This window comes from Anabrus simplex, chromosome 2, assembly GCF_040414725.1.
Source record: "Anabrus simplex isolate iqAnaSimp1 chromosome 2, ASM4041472v1, whole genome shotgun sequence".
In the NCBI taxonomy this organism is placed as follows: domain Eukaryota; kingdom Metazoa; phylum Arthropoda; class Insecta; order Orthoptera; family Tettigoniidae; genus Anabrus; species Anabrus simplex.
The window spans coordinates 64,236,399-64,257,331 of NC_090266.1; the positions used below are offsets into that span (position 1 = coordinate 64,236,399).

Genomic DNA, 20,933 nt, shown 5'->3' on the forward strand with positions numbered 1-20,933 from the left:
ATCACTAACTGAGGGAGATTGATTGGCGAAATTCTGATTGGCTGGAGGCAAAGGAAGCCACAATATAGCGCGAAATCCCAGGCCGGGATACGGCAGCTAAATTCGCAAATATATCACTTACCAGCGAACGATATTAGTTGAGAAATGGTATAGAGCCTTTGAGAACATAATTACATAATTGAATCCCATATTTAAGCCACTGGCAAAGGCGCAAATAGTCATATGAGGATATCGGGACTGCGCGTCCTAAGATGACCTCCCGTGAACTCGGAAGAGAGCGGATACAAGTATAAATATGAGGTCGTGGACAAGGACTGACAACTACCTCGGAAAATTGTCGGAGCTGATACCACGCCTGGGGTGCGTGACAACTTCTGATAATTTGTTCGAGCCGTAATTAAGCCAGGGGTGCATGTGTGTACTTACTCGTGGAGTAGGGTTCGAAGTATTATATTGTTACAGAGTACAGTGATTCATGACGTGATGTAGCTCATATTACAGTCTTGAGCAGTATACTAGTATGAAGTGTTTCAAATAGACAGGACTCAGTAAAGCATAACTTACGGAGTGTGAGATTCTACCAACAGATTAGGAAGTACGTTACGTGAGAACGGTCACGAGTGTTTGATGTATTTCACCCAGTAATAGTCGATTATAAACTGATACCTGGTCAGCTACACGAACGTGAGACGGGAAAATCAAGTGCGCGCCGGGCCGTTTGAATGTGATATCGAGGTGTCACCAGTTCTTTAGTGCCGGGGAAGGAATGAAGAATATGTGTATGAATTAGGCGGGTCAGAAGTGTAAAGTTTCAGTTCAATATTAGTGTGTGTAAATTTGTTAAAATGTTAAAAATTTAAATCTTGAAAATTAATATGTGTAAATCTGGAAAGTGCATTGGATTACTTCTTTAAACTGGCAAGATAAACCAGTAGGATGCAGGGCTAAGGCTGGACGGGGCTTGTGCTCTTCGTCCGGGTTAGCAGACTACAAAAAAAGAGATGAGTAACCTTTTGAGATATTTGTAGATTGCTATCGTTAGGGGGAGGAAATCATATATAATCATGGTAACTTGATTGTGAAACGAGCCGTTTCTGGCTCGTATAAATTCAAAGATAGATAGACAAAGGGACAAATGTACATAATTAGATCAAGCACTCATCATAATTTTGATTATTAAATAGAGTAGAGTAGGGTTTATTTGTTCATTCAAGTGCTTGAGTTGTTTGATATGATATGGAGCACGTTTCACGTAAAGATAATGTTAATATTCATTTAGAAGTGCGTCCAAAGAGTTTTTCTGTTATCGGAACGTTTATAGATATTAAGGCATGTTGTTAAAATAATCCAGAGGTAGGGTTGCCAAGTGATTTAAATTGTTATGGGACGGAATGAAGGCCATTGATTTGTTTGTAAATATCGCGAATTTCGCCAGTGGACAAAATAATAATCTGTACAAGCGTCGAAGTATTACATTAATATTGGGTAATGTGTAAAGGCGTGTTTAATAATAATCTTTGAGAATAAAGGCACGGGCCTAGTTGAATAGAATGATTGCAAATTAAAGTAATTTAAATGTGGAGATCACATGTGCCGTGAATAATTAATTAGGGCACTGAATACGATTTTAACACTAATTGTTGATTTAACGTTTTTGGACTCCATAATAATCATAAATAATTTTGGTATAAACGAGATAGGCATTTTGATAATATGGTCACGCTATGTTTGAGGCCCAGAGTGATTTGAGCCAAAAGCTGAGATTTGGAGTTTTGTGGGACATAAATGCGGCCCGATATGAAAGCGAATTTTACTGATTTTTTTTGCTAGGGGCTTTACGTCGCACCGACACAGATAGGTCTTACGGCGACGATGGGATAGGAAAGGCCTAGGAGTTGGAAGGAAGCGGTCGTGGCCTTAATTAAGGTACAGCCCCAGCATTTGCCTGGTGTGAAAATGGGAAACCACGGAAAACCATCTTCAGGGCTGCCGATAGTGGGATTCGAACCTACTATCTCCCGGATGCAAGCTCACAGCCGCGCGCCTCTACGCACCAACTCGCCCGGTGTGTACTGATGTTGATGAAGAAATAGATGGATCTTAAGGCCTACATAGAGGTTGTATTTCTATACCGGTGATATGAGTGGCAAAAGAGAGTCCACACACCGAGGGTTAAATAATGAAAATGTTTTGATGAGTTCCGATGGATAAATGGACTTCAAAATGGAAAAGGAAGGAATAATTTAACACTTGCAGAGATTGGAGGTATTTGCCCAACTGCGAGGTGTTATGGGATTTGAGAATTGTCTTAGGAGCATATGGTTTCCATGAATTAACGACAGTACGAAAGTAAGGTTGCGGGTTCGAACACTATTATGTCCCGACCGATGTGAATTCGGATCTTGGTGATTTCTGTTTGGGAGAGAACGTATGTAACTAAATTATAAAGATGGGGCATAAACATAAAAATTCTCGAAAGAATAATAATAATAATAATAATAATAATAATAATAATAATAATAATAATAATAATAATAATCCAAGTAAATCATATGTGGATTGATTAGTGCCAAAATAAATCGGAATTGTAAATGGGGTTATGCGATAAACATTTATAGATTGGACTACCGTGTAACAAGCGAAATTAATTTTTTAATAATAATAATAATAATAATAATAATAATAATAATAATAATAATAATAATAATAATAATAATAATAATTGAAGGATCAGAAGAAGAATTTTGTTTAAATTTTTTTATTTATGAACACAATGATGATGGTGGGAATTGAATTGAAAATTTTGAAATTTTCAAACCACTTTAATAATAATATTTGAAGTATAAAAAGGAAGCTACTTTTTTATTTTTATTTTTTAGATGAGAATAATAAGAGCGAGAAGTTGAAGTATTATAGCGAGGATGATTACGGGTTACGATAATTAGGACCATTAGGTTAGAGTCGCTTTGTCGTTTCCTTCAACTAACGATTAGCATATCTTGGTTAGGAACCGGGGAGAGTTTGTAGTTTCCCGGGTTGGTCTCATCTCAATCAAAGTGGAGGCGATAACATGGTCCATGTGATCGCGCCCACTTAGCCAACAGGTAATTGGTCCACGAACAAATATGGTCATGGTGTTAACGAAGGTAAATCTGATACCTTCAGATATCAACGGTTCCACCACCCAAATGGAAGGGTGGTCAGAAGTGATAAATATTATGTAATCATTTTCAGAAATAATTTGCCAAATGACCGGCAAATCAAGGGTCAACAGATTTTGATTGTGTATAAAAATCCATTTTTGTTTACTTAAATAAAATGCTCCTTTAGCATTTGCAAGGAAACAGTTCCAGGTTCTTGTTCTTGTAGAACAGTAAACCCTTGGTGACCGTTTAAATATCCGTCCCCATTCCTAGGACGGAGCCTTCGTAAGTTCCCTTTGATCTGAATATATATATAATTTGTATTGAACCCATGACATTTGTGCCCTTAGAACATTATGCATAAATCGACAATCATTTAAAAGTAGGATTCTTGATAGCATGGATTTGACACGTGACGAGGGGGTTATTACCTTCGGTCCCACGCTCTGGGGTACGTGACGTCAGCCACACGTGTCAACGGCGGAAGAATCGCAAGTCATTTTTGTGAACTATTTCAAAGCGCGTGTACATGGCGTGACCCAAGCCAAGTCAAAAAAAAATAGTGCCTATCAAAGGGGGTCAATCATCTCGCAAATCGAACCCGTAAAAATTTTAAATGTCCATGAACACTACCGCCAGAAATGTAGCAAGCATGTAGTCACTTTCAAAACTCTTGAAATTACAGTTTAATTAAGTCAGAAAATTTATAGAAATTTTCTTGGCGGCAAAGGGAGAGATCCGAAGAGAGGGGGTAACTGCTATAAATATGAAGGGACCCCATGACGAAGTCTCCTTCTCCGGCATTTGTGATACAAAGCGGACGACAAATTGTTGAGCTGCTCTGCGAAATCAAACCAACGAAAGTAGACTGAGTTCAACTGCAGATTTTAGCCATTATGGTTAGGTCTTGAGTCCATGAGGAGTTTTCTTGAGTGAAATAATTGTACCAGATAGGACGGTCAAAGTACTGAATAAATTCTAATGTGATTAAGTAATTCGTGTGCCGAAATAATTATAGTCCATCGTGTGCGCTCAGCAAACAAGTGAAGGGTATTTTCTTTATTTTTTACGCTTTATTCCAGGAAACCTGAAGAAACATAATGGTTTGTAAAGCCATGAATGTAAAAATGGCTAAATAAAATGCCAGGGTCGCAGGTGAGCCCTATGACTACATGAGGTAGGTGACTTTCCATCTTACTACCTCTTATATAATGTCTCATGTTCTCTAAAAGTGTATTTGAATGGGGATATACGACGCAGTGGTCACCCCTACTAAGTTTTGTAAATGTGAGAATACGACTAAAAGAGTTATTTGTTATATTTTCCACTTGGAAAAATTTTTGAAGTCTTGCGAGTGCCGCATAATGTTGTAAAAAGTTATTGAATAGGGTTCCGAAGTGAAATCACGTCCAATGTAGATCGTCATCCGTGTGAAGTGTACTGCCTATATTTTGTGATACCAAATTAAGATGTTCATTCGACGTAAAAGTTTTCTGTCTGCAATTTGACGTTAATAATAATAATCCATGGTCATTCATTTTCAATCGAGTGGAAGCGCGCTGTCGGGTGAGGACCTAAGGTGATGAATTTGGTCACGGAGAGAAACGTTTTTCTAGGCCCATTTTAAACTGTGTCTGACTGACAATAAAAAGATCTAGTAGAATGTTTCAGTCATTTCTCCTAAAAATCAAGTTATTAAATACGATATCATTTATGCGAAGTTATTCATGATTAATGCATTGTGCGATATTAGACGTCGAGATTTCTAGTGAGGATTTTATTCCAGTTCTTTGTCGATGATAATTGTGGAGCTGGGAAACAGAGGTTAGTTTTGTTGATATGAGATTTGTGAATCAGGTTGGACCTGTAATTGAAGCCGGGACACGGAAGCCCGAGGAATGTTTTATATGAGTTGAGATGAGATGTGCGAATCAGGTTAGAGTCCTGTCATTGAAGCCGGGACACGATAGCCCGAGGTATATTTTATAATGTTGGGAATGGAAAGAAATTCATAGAAATCCATAGCGGTATTAATTGGCGACGCGTATAATTAGTGTGGGCATCTTGAAGCTTAATCTGTGCATTTTGTTGGTTAGAATATCGTATTTGTTTAATTTTGTCGGCAGAGTTTAAAGAGAGCATTTTGAGAAGCCAGTCAACTGTGAATAAACCAGGTGTTTCATGTAACTGCCAAGCGAACTTGGGGGATGAGAGGCCTCAGCTGTGATAACGGGACAGGCGTGGAATTGAGATTTTACTGTATTCTCGGCCGGGGAAAACGTTAAAATGCTGGATTTAGTTGAAATTCATAGCCGGTAATGATCTGAGTGTTGTGAAATACTGTAATTGGGGACGTAATGAACATTTGAAATCACGAACTTTGAGTATAAGGAACAGAGTAACCAAATTCAGGGTTGTCCAAAATATAGAGCGATGGTTGTGATGATCGGTTTGTCTGTGAGGGGTGTGCAAAATTCATAAATGGTAGTGACGAGATATGACATCGTAATTATATGGCGAGTTGTTTGGTTTGTACGTAGATTATTAGGATATCCAAGTGTTAATAACGGTTAGGACTAGATTAGATTTTAAAGTGTGAAATCATGAGACAAGATATATAACTGGACATGAATTATGTAACAATTCTTTTCCAGCCAGATAAATATCACAAGATTGAATTCACATCACGGCTGCGTAGGAATTTGTGAAGAAACCAGAGTCCGCGGAGGTAAAATTTGTTGTTCGTTAACATTTCGTCAAATCATTTAAATTTATTTAATTATTAAATTCAGTGAAACCGCATTTTGAAATAACTTTAATCAAGCGAATAACTTGGAGATGCATTCTGGAAATTTTAGTTTGTTTTTCTGGGGGAATATTAAAATATAAAGTAACGTTTAAGGGGACATATCCGAAGGAAATGTATTTTACTGCCACAAAGTTTGTGAGCATTGCTATTGTTGTAATTATTGAACTTTGATTGATTGAGCAGTGAATGTGCTGGGATAGTAAAGTGGAACTTTGGTCATCAACCGATGTAACTTAATTGTGTTTAGCCTTCAGCCTAGAAACTTGGATGGTCATGGGGTCATCAACCTCAGTGACTTAGATTAGGGCCATATGCCATTGTAGCATCATTTCCTTGCGGTCATCATCCACAATGACTTTAAAGTAACTTAGAAGATTAGATGTCGGTCCATGACATAGACGCAGGTCACATCGATTCAATTAAGGGTCCATGCCGTAGAACCACTGTGTGGCACACACCGATTGGACGGCCTTAATTATACCCAGAGTCCAGAGTTCGTGTTACGAGGGCTGGACCATAACGAATCACTATGATGGTACATGTGGTCTCATATTGAAGCCGAATTTAAGGATTTCCAGACTTTCCTGTCTTAAATGATTAATAATTGAGACAATGGTTGCTAGTATGAATGCCCGTCAGGCAGTTACGTTAAAGTCTCACACCAGTGTTTTGACGTTTATTTAAAAATGATTGTGGTGTCCAGTGGACACAATTGTCTTCTATGATATCGTTGACATATCAAAATGCTTCAGAATTTTCCTGAATAAATAGGAATCTTTTAAACAGACCTTTCATTCCAGTAGATAGATTAGAATTACTGAACCCTACCTTTACCTCAGCAAGTGACGAAGAACCCGATACGACCCAAGAGACAGATCTCATGAGCTTTGCTGATAGGTAAGAAAGGTAGGTATCCCTCTATATGGACCTAAAGGGTTCAGTATGTTTGATGATGAGCCCTAAAGTTAAGGATTAGAGTGTCCCGTTCAACCCTGTAGTACTGATTGGATGGCGCCCTTACATTTAGTTTGAGATCTGATATCTCAAAATATAAATTTTTTATTGTTTATTAGTTGAGATAGATTCGGACCGTAACACTCCCTGAGATAAATGCTGGTTGGGACTCAGGCTTTGAGCGGGTACAATACGTCATTGATCTGTCATTCGGGCTCTTTGTAGCATGGTAGGTGTTACGGATTCACAGGTTTCGAAGGTTTCGAAGGCTTTCAGGTCTTTCCGGCTGCTGAGCGTACACTACATCCTTCAAACAGCCCCATAAGAAGTAGTCCAGTGGCGTCAAATCGGGCGATCTAGCAGACCAGATGACAGGCATTCCTATCCATCGACCGGGATATGTAACATTCAGGTAGTTGCAAACATCTGCTGACATGTGAGGGGGAGCTCCGTCGTGTTGATACCACACGGTTACACGCTCACCCAGGGGCACATCCTCTAGCAGCAAAGCTTACTTGGTGCAAAACTACGTCCCGCTTCAAAAACTCACGTTTATTATCAGTTCGCCATCGCTTCTAGCGATAATTTCATAACCAATCGAAAGCTTATAATTGGCACGTACATTCTACGTAATCGTATGACAGTTTGATGTATTGTGTAAATACATGTCGCATATATGTTTTGCAAAAGTCGCGCAGTGATGACGTAGTAAGTGCTTTAAAGGCGACGGTAGCTTTGTATACGGAATACGGGATGTCTAAAAGCAGAAACGTCAGACGCAGCGGACTCACCCGGTGTATAATTTTAGGGGAGAAATATTTTACATTATATTTGGTGTACGTTTCCACCACCCATCAAAGAAAAAGATATTCACGTGGTAAATGACGATACACTGTGTTCTAGATAGTTTGAAACTGTATTGGTGAGTCCCAATTTTCACATTAACACTAACCATAGTTCATCGTTCGTTGGATTTGGAGATTCTAACAAAGGAAACCCGACCGAGTTTCTAAACTGTGACGAACTCAGTCTCCGCGGAAGCTTAAAATTAATACAACATAATATAACATTCTTCAGCCCCAAAACTGCTCATAAATTAACATCGTCAAAGGAGAGCTCACCAGTAGTAACATGGAAGTGTACCACGACTTTAATGTAAAATAAATTTCCATAGGTGAATCTGTGATGTGTCACGGTGTCAGTTTTATGATCCAATTGTCTTCGATGTTCAGGCCGCTCTTCATGACCTTTGTCTTCTATGCAATAGATGGGGAGATACGAATCAGAATCCTTTTACAGGTAATGAAAGAAATATAGCATATTTTTAATGAGGGGAGCCTCCGTGACTCAGACGGCGGCGCGTCGGCCTCTCACCCTTGGATACAGTGGTTCAAATCCCGGTCACTCCATGTGAGATTTGTGCTGGACAAAGCGGAGGCGGGGCAGGTTTTTCTCCGGGTACTCGGGTTTTCCTTGTCATCTTTCATTCCAGCAACACTCTCCATTCTCATTTCATAGCATCCATCAGTCATTAATAAATCACTTTGGGAGTGGCGACCTCATCGTACTAATAGCCTATATCTGCTTCATTCATTCCATCCCTGACCCGGTCAATGACTGGAAAACAGGTTGTAGGTTTTCATTTTCATTTTTAATGAGGAAATTTACAAAGGTCCAGTTTCTACTGGACAAATTATTCGACACTCTTTTCTTAGTTTTGCAAAGGGAACGGAGCTAATTAAAAATCGAAAATCGCTTAATGAATCTGAAGATTTAATTGAAGTAATATTTCGTACTCTTTGTGGTATTGACTGAAAGCTAACATTTTTATTCGAACGATTCATAACTTTAATACGCAGCTGAAAGATTTCTATGATAAACTCTAATTGGGACCATTTGGGTTTGTTTGTGGACCAGAAAAACAGCAGTACTAAAATTGACACCAGTTCCCGTGTTTAATTCACCAATTTTGGTTTATCAAATATGAAATATCAAATGTGAACGACTTTTCTCCTAGTTTGCTCTTCTTGAAACTTGAATATCAGACACTTTGTGCTTGCTACTTCATTGAGAGAATGCAAGTAAAATAGCTGGAAGATTACAAACCAGATTTTTCAATTAATGTTAATTAATCTATGTATGAATTTTTATTGAATGAGTCATTGAAGTATCTAGAGTCATAGAGGGGCTTTGTATATTATTTAGTTTACATTTGTTGAATTAGATTTCTAATGTATGCTTAGTAAGTCAATTGTTGGTATTCATAATGTAACTTGTTGCTAAAAGGAAGGATTGCAGAGGTTCGTTCGTCCGAATTTCGATTTTGGTAGAAGAGACGAGGAAGAAGATAGTGGAAAACTGAAAGCTAAGAGAGTGATTTTAAACCCATTTTTTCCACAGTTTTGCTACCTAGGACAGAGTGCTTGCGGTTTCATTCCAACAGATAAGTTTTAATTTCGACCCAGTGTATGAAATGGAACGTGGCCTTGGCAGGAAGCTACTATGCCAAGCCCTAGCCCGTGATAGGCGGAAAGCACCTCCTCTGAATTACAAATATATCGAGCTCAGTATCAAACACTGGAACGTAGAGAGCTTCTAGCGTCTCATGTTCTCTTGAGAAGACGATCTAACACAAACAGGCGGAATATGCTTTCGTGGGTGTAAATGCAGAGATTGGGAGCTTAACCGTAATCACGTGTTACCATGCGCCATCCACCCAAATCCCTTCCATGTTTATTGTTACATTCCCGGTAGAGGTACTAAATAACCTCAAGATCAGACTATACGCGGCTTATCAAGATTTAGCGCCCTAGTTGGCATTGCCTGTTAATTGTGTTTCTTAGTATGCTTGTGTGTTTATTTGGGTGTTTCTTTATTTATTAGCCTAAAGTGTGTTATTACTATAAAGAATGTGACCCCTAGAGATAACGCTAGTTTAACTTCAATGAGCTGAAGATGGAGAACAAGTTCGTAATTGTCGTGAGTGAGATACAGTCGACTGACACGCTATGGCCATCACGAGCACCATCTGAACTATGTCATTGTGATAGGGTGTAGTGTATTACTAAACAAAATGGTATTAACATTTAGAACAATGGTTTGTGAATTTAAAAAGTTTAAATTTGATGAAAATATGGTCAACCAGAAGGACAAGCCAATTAAAATACTATGAAATATAATGTTCCTGATCCGGAAAACTAACTTTGACTAACGTGGAAATTCTATCCATCGCGTCAAACCCATAATGTTATTTCCAGCCTGAAGAAAGGAAACTAATCGTTAAATCGGTCAATCAAAGTCCTAGAAATTGGTTTTGTTGTTCAGTCTGATAAATAAAAGGGATTACTATAAATGACTTGAAAATAGAAAAATAGCGGATCAAATACATTTCAGTTCAGATTTTATCCTAGACCAAACTACTGAACATTTGCTTCGTTCCCAGTAACCACTTGTCTGTAACCTTACTTGTGTAAAGGAGGAGAAAAGGATTTCTTTTTAAATTTTGGCTTTAGGTCTTTACGACCATTTAGCCAGCTACAGTTTTGTATGTTTCTGATTATTAATTATGAATTGATAATTTTTTGTGTGTTTCTGACTATTAATTACGCATCGACTTTGATTGAACTTATACTTTTAATGCGAACACAAACACCCAGTCCCGGAGCCGGAGAAATTAACCAGACGAAGTAAAAATCCCCGAACTGGCCGCGACCAAACCCGGGACCCCACTGACCAAAGGCCAACACGCTAACCATTTAGGAGTAAAGGATTTGTACACAGTACATAGTTGATAGTTGATTCGAATCACGTCGCCGGCAACCCTGAAGATAGTTTCTCGTGGTTTCCTACTTTCACATAAGGCAAATGTTGTGACTGTGCCTTCATTAAGACCACGGCTTCTGCCTTTTCTATCCCAGCCGTCGCGTCGCCGTAAACCTTCGATAACTTAGTGTGACACACTCTGTAGCAACGTCACTCAAGGATTTTGTTGCCGTCCCACACAGGTACTGCTCGGGATAAATCATGATAAATTCAAGACCCAGCTACTTGTATTTCGAAACAGTGATGTATGATTGTTGACTTATGACGTAATAAAGTGACCTTGTGTATTATATAATTTACATTTGTTGAATTCTAATTTATGCTTAGTAATTCAGTTGTTGGTATTCATAGTGTAACTTGTTGTTAAAAGGAAGGATCGCAGAAGTTTGTTCGTAAAAATTTCGATTTTCTTTGAAGAGATGAGGAAGAAGTCAGTGGAAAACTGAAAGTTACAAGAGTGAATTTAATCTTCTTTTTTTCCACAGTTTTGGTACGTAGGACTGAGTGCTTACGGTTTCAGTCAACTGACATGTTTTAATTTCGTCTCAGCATATGAAATAGAAGGTACTATGCTAAGCCCTTCAATTAAATCGTCATATTAATTAAGTGATTTTCGATTTTTAATTAGCTCTGTTCCCTTCTCAAAACTAACAAAAAATGTCAAACAATTCAACTGAGCCTGGTATAAACTGGACCTATGTAAATTTCCTCATTAAAATATGCTATATTTTCTTCATTTCCAGTCAAAGGATTCTGACTGGTATCTCCCCATCTATTCCATTTCGTTATGGCCGATGACAATGCCTTATGCCTTATGACGATGACAATATCTGGAATTTCCTTTTCTTATAACACTTGTCTAAGAATTATTTCCTAGCATGTAATAATTGTTTAACGGAATATTGGTGACAATTATTCCTTCATTCAAATGATCACAGGAATCTTTCATTTTCATTTGAATTCGCTATCATGCTGTCATCTGTTACAACTGCAAATTTAGCGAGTACTTGAATAGTATGTTTTTCGTGACTCGTTAACTTAATATAATGCCCATTCTCTCTTGAAACTGGAGCCTGTACAATTACAAAAACTTGCTTGAGTGTACCTAACATGAAATCAGATGGTAGGAATGTCTACCGCTATTTATGTTATTAAATTAAGCATCGTTACGTGCATTTGTGTTCATCAGTACTGTCAATGAGACGCACAGAAATCCTGAATAATGTCATTTGGTATTTCTTAAATAGTCAATATTTAAAATGTCATAAAATAAATTATCCATTACTGCATCAATTTTGACGATATTGTAATTTTTCTTGAATATTTCACTGGTGCGGGATGCAGTCCAAAAGTACTGTGGACATTCCGCGCCTGGGACTGAACGAATTTATTAACTAAAACGATCAGGATCCTTAAATAATCGAAAAAATTGCGTATCCTTCTGATTTTACTGACTTATTGTACTTGCTTATGCATCCCGGCACAACAAATCTATCCCTCAGTACAAAATTTTCACATCACCACACACACTATAATAAAGGAATTATTACCACAAATATACAAGCGTAGAATGTATCATACGGCACACTGTTCAGCTGGTAGGTGGAGCTGCGGCGTGGACGCTTATAGCGCAATCCGGCCATGACTATAGTCGTGTTGTAACCACGAAGACGCACACACGTGATGCTGTTAATTGCGTAGACCATTTTATTTTTAAATGATATATTGCACCCATCAGATCTAGCTACGTTGTTCCGGACTATTATCGTGTGTTGCACAACATTACGCTGGATGTATACATCATATTTACAGGTAAAATTAAATTACATACTATTAATTACGTGTCCTTACATTAAGTAAACTCATATTAATATACATACAGCAGACGTGTCGTGACATAACATCACATGTTTTTTTCTTTGTTTGCTAGTTGCTTTACGTCGCACCGACACAGATAGGTCTTATGGCGACGATGGGACAGGGAAGGGCTGGGAATGGGAAAGAAGCAGCCGTGGCCTTAATTAAGGTACAGCCCCAGCATTTGCCTGGTGTGAACATGTTTTTTTACCACCACGATTCATACCACATAAAGTCCATACATAACTACGTAAATAATAATAATAATAATAATAATAATAATAATAATAATAATAATAATAATAATAATAATAATAATAATAATAATAATAATAATAATAGACGTAAACGACTTCACAACCACACCTCAAAAGTCGTCATAGTAATAATAATAATAGTTAGTAAATTTAAATACCTTGGGGAATGGATTCAGAAAAATTGCCACAGCAGCAAGAATCAAGAAAATGGAAGTCATTTTCCAAACAACCCGCAACATTTACAACAAAAAGTGCTTTTCCCTGAACACAAAAATTCGCCACTACAACACTGTCATCAAACCAGTATCGCTGTATGCATCTGAATGCCTTATCCTGTCCGAGAAATGTTTGCTTTAGAGAGGAAAGAAAGATCCTACACACCATACTTGGCCCAAAGTACAAAATTGGCATCTACATTAGAAAATCCAGCCAAGAAGTATACTCTAAGATAGAAAAGATCACGGACACAATGCGTAGAGGCAGAGTTCACTTCTACACTCATATACGACGGATGATCGACTCTCGATGGACGAAACGTACCTTCATTATATTTTACTCAAAACCAAAAACGACAATGCCCTGGTACGTTAATGTCAAGAAAGATCTTAAAGAACTGGGCGTACGAGCAGAAGATACACAAGGCCGAAATTTTTTCAGAGCAGCCATAAAGACTTTTGGGACTTTCCGGGACGAAAAACGGGTAACTGGTGCTAAATGGGCGGAAGAACGTCGTGCTAAACGCAGTGAGCTAATGAAGACGATGTGGATCAAGCGAAAAATGAACAAATACCAGAATGTAAAGTGAAGCTTATCGTGGTCCCCAGTTGGCCGATTAGCGAAGTTTATTATTATTATTATTATTATTATTATTATTATTATTATTATTATTATTATTATTATTATTATTATTATTTTCATTATTTACCCATGGGTTAGAGAATTGTTTCCTAGGTTATATGAGTCCATTACACTTGCATCAGTCGTAATATTGAAAGATGCCTTCTGACAGTTCTTGGAGGGTGGTCCGTTTACTGCCTGCCTGGGTGGGGAGAAGGGAGTAGGGGGTTGCCATGGAAACTTGAGTGGAACCACTGCGGTTGCCTTGGAAAAAAGCCAGCTGACCAGCTCGTGTTGCATGGAGTTGCCAAACCTCTCACTTCTGAGTTAAGGTAATCGCCCACTGCAGGGAACCGCGCCGCGCCGCGCGGAACAAGCTTGTGGAACATTCCACGGGTCATTTTCCGAGACTTCGCCCATACAGCACACCTCACCGCGCCGCCTCTCTCCAGTTGGGGAAGTGCAGCTCACACAGAAAGATGAGTTCCAGTTCCGAGGAGGATTTATTATTTGCAGTTGCGCTACTTGCAAATGAGGAAGAAGAAAAACGCGAAAGAAAAGTTTGGGTCCACAACATTTATGAGAAAAGGGAAACGTACGGAGAGTTTCACCATTTATTTCCTGATCTACTAAAGGACCGAAGTAAATTTTTCCACTACTTTCGTATGTCCCAAGAAAAATTCTATGAACTATTGAACCTAGTTAAGCCGTGTGTAGAGCGAGAAAATACCACCTTTCGCCGAGCTGTACCATGTGAAGAAAGACTTGCTGTATGCCTCAGGTAAGTTATTTGATTCATTTATATTTTAATTTCATATTTTCTCGTACAAACAGAGTAACACAATATAGCTACAGTAATAGTAGTTACTGATAATTCAATGTAGCGTATCGAAAAGGTTTTTATTTATTTATTTATTTATTTATTTTGTTGTCCGATACACAAAAGCCTATTTTATCCGAAGTTACTTTAGGGCTAAAGATGATAATAGATTATACAATTGCATCAGATTAAATAGTATGAAATTATCACAGAGCTGCTGAAAATTTCCATCCTAAGGTAAAGCACTAAATCATTTTAAGACTATACAGGTTCTGGAGGAAATAAAATATAAAATCATTGATTCAGTGTTTTTTTCAAAAGGCGTAGGTGAACAAAAGTTAGTTGGGAAACTAAATAAAACTTCCCCAAAGGCTGAATTTTTAATATACTTTTTTAAAATGGATTTTTTGACTAACATACTTTTATGGAACATGTTCCACTCTCTGAAATAATTGTAAAAATGTTTGTCCGGAAGATATGCGCAAAAGAAAATCGTGCAACTACGCCCTTTCCAAAAAAATAGACACAAAAACGTTCATTAAATTGTTTTAAAATGCAATTTATTTGCTAGAGACAGATATTTACAGAAATACGTGACAAAGACTAACACAAAATATAATATCAGTTTAGGACTTAAATTGGAATGTTTCGCAACACTAAGAAATTAGTGCAAATCTAAAGCACAGACAATTTGTTCAGATGGAATGTATTTGCTACACACTAAAATTACCGTACTACAAATCTGAAGCACAGAGAACCACTTACAACATAACAAAGCCATTGTTACTCAGCAGTTTAGGTTTGAAAACCTAATATACAGTATTATTTAATGCAAATCTAAAGCAAAGGAACATAGTTATAAAAAAACATTACTAAATAGAAATTCAAGTTGTTAAATTGAACGTATTTGCTACACTGAGAAATGAAAGCAAATCTGAATCACAGAGACAGATACCATGAACATATCATTGTTGCTCTAATAACATCTTATAACAAAAGCAGATGTCTCAATAATTTTGTGGGAGGCGGTATGTAGTTACAGCTCATGGAGAGTAGCGAAATGGTTTACACTTTAATTGTCGTTCACTGGGTGGTTGTCATCATTCGTCTGGTGATTTTGATTGAACTGGGGTGCCTGAATATGGCCTGGTGTTGGTGAGATTGGGATCTGTGAACCTGCTTGAGTGTGTGTAAGGATACTGGAAGAAGTCAAACTTGGTGGAAATCGATACTGGACAGGAATTTCGGGATGGATAAAATTTGGTGCTGGAAATGACTGCATATTGATTGCTTCAAATTCTGCCTGATGAATGATGGTGGAAATCTGACTTTTAATTTTTACTTGTAACTGTGGTGGAAATGTTCTTACTGTCTCTTCTACACTTTGAAAGTATTTGCGGAGATGGTCACCCTCTTGCCCCAGAGAAGATTGTCGCGATTTCTTCAACTCAACAAACTCTTTAAAAATAGCAGCCGAAGGTGTTAAAGGCGCAGTTTTCTTTCTCTTGCCACTCCACAATCCTGGTCGTTTGTCATTTTTCTGAGTATCTTCAGTTGTATGTGAGGAACCCGAGTCGACATTCTGAGATTCTTCCTGAACCTCAGAAATATCTGTTTGTTCATCGTCATCGGATGGAGTTCCTACATTGCTCACCTGGCTTCTCTGCATTGTGATGAAGGGCCTGATGAACTCCATTTGTGCCTCGAGGCGCCAAGGGTTGATTTTCTTGGCTGCTTGTCCAGATTTTGGTTGTCTTTTTCTTAAAGCCTTCCGATAACATTCCCGCAGGGACTTCCATTTGGCTCTGCACTCATCAGCTGAAAGTAAAAAAAAGATGTAATATAAATAAATAAATAAATAAATAAATAAATAAATAAATAAATAAATAAATAAATAAATAAATAAATAAGTTAATTATCTAACTATGCATAAAAGTTTAAATAATTTCTTAAATGTTTATATCATTATTGAAATATAAAAGCAATCAATCAATCAATCAATGAATTCAAATCAATTATCTAAAGGCTAAGCCTTGTCGCTGTAGCCACATCCCACGGTCTTGAGCAGTTCTCTTCATCGTGACGTAGGAAGCAAAACTGAGTATATCATATTTATTTCGTCCACTAGAAATTAAGAGAAACACGTAACCATCAATGGCTCAAAGCGAAATTGTACTAAATTTTGAGATGTTAAGAGACGTGCAGGATCTCTCCGAATATTTTACCAGTCAGAAAATTGTATCCTTTCAGTTTAGGGATTTCACAACTAAATTACAGGCTTTTGATCAAAATGACAGGGCATTTAATATTATCAAATTATTTCTTGTTAGCTGGAGAAAGAAAGTAATCAGATCAGAGATGAATTAAAATTTGTGATCATTTAACAAACGCAAAGAATTAGGCAAGAAGCAATAATATTTATTTATTTATTTATTTATTTATTTTATTTATTTATTTATGTATTTATTTATTTACTTTTTCTTTTCAGATTTCTTGCTACCGGGAACTCTTTCAGAACACTTGCATTTAGCTACAGACTTGGAGAGACAAGCGTCAGGAGGATTGTGTACGATGTGTGTGACGCTGTGTGGACAAAGTTGGTTCCTATTTTCATGCCTCAACCAGACAAAGAAATCTGGGAGAGAAATGAACTAGAGTTCCGAGAAAGATGGAATTTCCCGAACTGTGTGGGAGCAATGGACGGGAAACATGTGGTGTTTGACAAGCCAGCCAACAGTGGGTCATTGTTCTACAATTACAAAAAAAGCTTCTCCATTGTGCTTCTAGCTCTAGTCGATGCCAATTATAAGTTTGTGATGGTAGATGTAGGGGCTTTGGGAAAAAATAGCGATGGGGGAATATTTTCTAATAGTATTTTCGGAAGAAAACTTCAGCAGAACAAATTGGACTTTCCTCCGGATAAAATTCTACCTGGAACGAATGAGCTCATGCCTCATGTTATTGTTGCAGATGAAGCATTTCCTCTGCAACGGAACTTGATGAGGCCTTATCCCGGTGATGAATCAAAAAGAAACACGGAGAAGAGAATATACAATTACCGACACAGCAGAGCTAGAAATACCTGCGAGGATTCATTTGGCATTTTATCTAAGAAGTTCAGAATATATCAGAGGAAAATGCAAGTTTCGCCAGAACATATGACGAAATTTGTTTTGGCAACCTGCGTGCTTCATAATTTCTTACGCGAAGATCATCCAAATCTGCTTGCAGAACTTATAGAAGAAGCTACACCTGCGCTTCAAGATTTGAGAGGCACTGGAGGGACGTACACAGGATCAGCTCTTCGGATCAGGGACAGATTTAAGGACTATTTCAGCTCCCATGCAGGATCGGTTGAATGGCAAGAAAGAATGATAAATGTTGGCCGAAGGAACACTAACGAATAAAAATTAATTCTTAACGTATTGTCCTCGTTGAGAACTTAACATGATAGCCTACAATTATTAGTAAACGTTTTACATTAACTAAGTAGTATAATTTTAGACTTTTCATCATAATGAACCTAAGTTATCGTTTTTAATCTCTATATATTTGTTTTGATGAACAATTGCCTGACCGGAAACATAATCATGAAATGCATAGGATATGGCAATGAATATGTGAGGTAATAATTATTATAACAAACAATAAGTTTCTTAAGTAATAAGAAAACAAAAATGTGATCAATTGTTAAACATATTTATAATGTTTAAATCTGATGTCTTTTTCAGGTTGCACTACATCTGTTTATCTTTTAACTCCTTTCGTTTACTCTTTCTTTTGGTATAGGATCATTGTTTTCTTGTCACGTAGTACAATTTTGTAGCGGCTTTTGCTTTTACGCTACTACTTTCCTTCAAACACGTTTTGCTTATGGATAGAAGGCTGAGCGTTAGTTATGGTGTCCTTAGAATTTAATGGCTGTATGTATTTGATATGTCATTTTTTTTTAAATTCTTGTTCACTGTACTGGGTAATGAAAAGTTTTAATATTATTTTATTTTATAATAGCTTTAACGTGCTTGTCAATTGGAAATAAATATACTTACCACTGAGGCCCATTTCCTTGCTGATTTCATCCCACGAATTGTCCTTTGCCAGATTATCGTGGTACTTGGGATGAGAGGGATCGTACAGATGGGGATATTCCTTCACCAAAAGCAGCAATCCTTCTTCATTCATTCTGAAAACCTGAATTTAAAAAACGAAATGAAAACCTTAAATTTGTTTTACTTAACTTAATAAACGTGACTGAGGAGTTTGTTGGAGAACTAACACGTTTACATTTTTAAATTATATTCTAATTAAATTTACAATATAAAAACCACATGAAAACATCCGGCTCGATGTTGATTTTGTTGAATTCTAGCTCAATTTGGTTATGCATGATTTTACTTACCACAATGAACGATGAGAACAGGACAGAAGAGGAAACACAACTCAGAAGACAACAGAAACACAGACAAGATAACAGAAAGGCGTACAGTGCACAATACCACTAACCGCGTGAAGGTACGAGCATGCTGGCACTAGTCGAGGACTCCCGAGGACCGCCGAAACGGCACGAAACCACATTCTTTCCGTTATTCCATCCTTCTACCCTCGCCCAGGCAAGCGCGCCGAAAGGAAAAAGTTCCGTTCCAGAAACCTGGGGGCTTCTGGCGCGGAAATTCCACAAGCTTGCTCCGCGCGGCGGGGCGCGGCTCCCTGCAGTGGGCGTTAAGCCATTTCATTTCACAAGAAGCAGACCACGGAAATTTCTTCTCGGCTGCGCTGCGCGGCGCGGCGCGGTGTAGTGGGCGATTACCTTTAGACTACATACAAGAGAACACGGTGGTCTAAACGAAGGAACAAGTGATACGGAAGCGAAGGGAATGAGAAAAATGCAGGAATATGTCAACACCGTGCAATGGCATGTGCCATGCTCCTCCCTCCAGCACAATCTGTCGAAACGGGACAGCTGTGGTTTTAGTCAATGTAGCACCTGATCTTTTCCTGCAGAATCTAATTTCATGTATGATGGACTGCAATAGACAATGACTGCTCACATATATCTTTATCATACTCTACACTTCGTCGACGAGGAACAAAAAGGACCACTGTGAAGTTGCAAATGCACCAGAACGCTTGGAAACCATGAAAGTCGTGTATTTTGAGGATACGTACGATCTTCACGAAACTAATTATTCTGCAGAGGTTTAACGTCGTACCATCTCAAATAGGCTTTTTGACGGCAACGGTGTAGAAAAAAGGCTGGGACTGAGAGGGAAGCAAGGAAGAAAGGACGGAAGGAAGGAAGGAAGGAAGGAAGGAAGGAAGGAAGGAAGGAAGGAAGGAAGGAAGGAAGGAAGGAAGGAAGGAAGCTAATCATTCTTGACCTTCAGTAGCCTATCTTCATTGCATTAGCGATTCCTAAACAAACTGACGAAAATTCATGCTGTTCACAACGATCACCAGCTCCAGTGACGTTGTCAAGGCTGCTTCACAAGCTACTGCCCTGGCCTCTGCTACTGTCAATAATCAACACATGATCACTGGAGATGGTAGCGTAAGGTTTAACAAATTCAAGTTCGGTTTTGTGGCTAAATGGATAGGATGCTTGCATTTGGTCCGATGGCCCCGGTTCAATTTTTAGACTCGACACCCTCGTACTATAAATTCCCGCGGCTTGGGGACTGGGTGTTTATGTCGTCTTCGCCATTCTTTTAATCCTCATTAGGTCACCACCAAGCCTATACAGATGCCATGCATTATTATTATTAATAATTATAAGTAATGTTCGATGTCAACCAACAGAACAGAACACTAAACCCGAAAGATTGCATTTCATTTTAGCAGGTCTACCTGTAAAAGTGATCCTCCGCTGCTCAGGCCTCTCACTGCTGGGTTTCGTGATTCAAATCCGGTCACTCCATGTGAGATTTGTGCTGGACAAAGCGGAAGCGGGACAGGTTTTTCTCCGGGTACTCCGGTTTCCCCCGTCATCTGTCATTCCAGCAAAACTCTCCAATATATTTTCATTTCATTAATCATTCATTAATCATGCCCCAGAGGAGTGCGACAGGCTTCGGCAGCCGGTTCAATTCCCAACCTCGCTTCTAGAAGGGGGCTTCATTCATTAAATTCCTGACCCGGTCAAATGATTGGAAACAGGCTGTGGATTTTCATTGCCTGTAAATAGAAAACTATATTACTCCTATAACAGAAGCCCTGCAGTGTCTTTTTACAAGGATGTAGAAGTAAACGGGAATGAAGTCATAAGTATGAGATGTGAGGAAGTATATACGATGCGTAACCCATGGTTGTTCGTTAGCAGTAGCGATCTGACGGAGCGAAGCCTAGCAGACCCGGTCCCTGCACCTAGCGGACATACAGCAGAAAGCCGCGCGATGTGAGGCGATAGGAGTGGAACGCAGGGCCTGGGCTGCAGGGTC

General features: G+C 38.4%; 3 protein-coding genes across 3 annotated transcripts in view; 1 reads left to right on the forward strand and 2 right to left on the reverse strand.

Annotated features, from left to right (window-relative positions):
* The window catches only part of LOC136863432 (pikachurin), a 1,329,416-nt gene that overhangs the window by 941,149 nt on the left and 367,334 nt on the right, over positions 1 to 20,933 (reverse strand). The window lies entirely within an intron of this gene.
* On the forward strand, positions 14,152 to 18,309 carry LOC137498608 (uncharacterized). Its single transcript, XM_068226466.1, has 2 exons — positions 14,152 to 14,460; positions 16,988 to 18,309. Exons 1-2 carry the CDS (start codon positions 14,159 to 14,161, stop codon positions 17,904 to 17,906), a joined length of 1,221 nt encoding a protein of 406 aa, XP_068082567.1. The 5' UTR covers positions 14,152 to 14,158; the 3' UTR covers positions 17,907 to 18,309.
* LOC137498609 (uncharacterized) lies at positions 15,049 to 19,222 on the reverse strand. Its single transcript, XM_068226467.1, has 3 exons — positions 19,003 to 19,222; positions 18,549 to 18,690; positions 15,049 to 16,317 (listed from the first exon to the last, which is right to left on the reverse strand). Exons 1-3 carry the CDS (start codon positions 19,072 to 19,074, stop codon positions 15,572 to 15,574), a joined length of 960 nt encoding a protein of 319 aa, XP_068082568.1. The 5' UTR covers positions 19,075 to 19,222; the 3' UTR covers positions 15,049 to 15,571.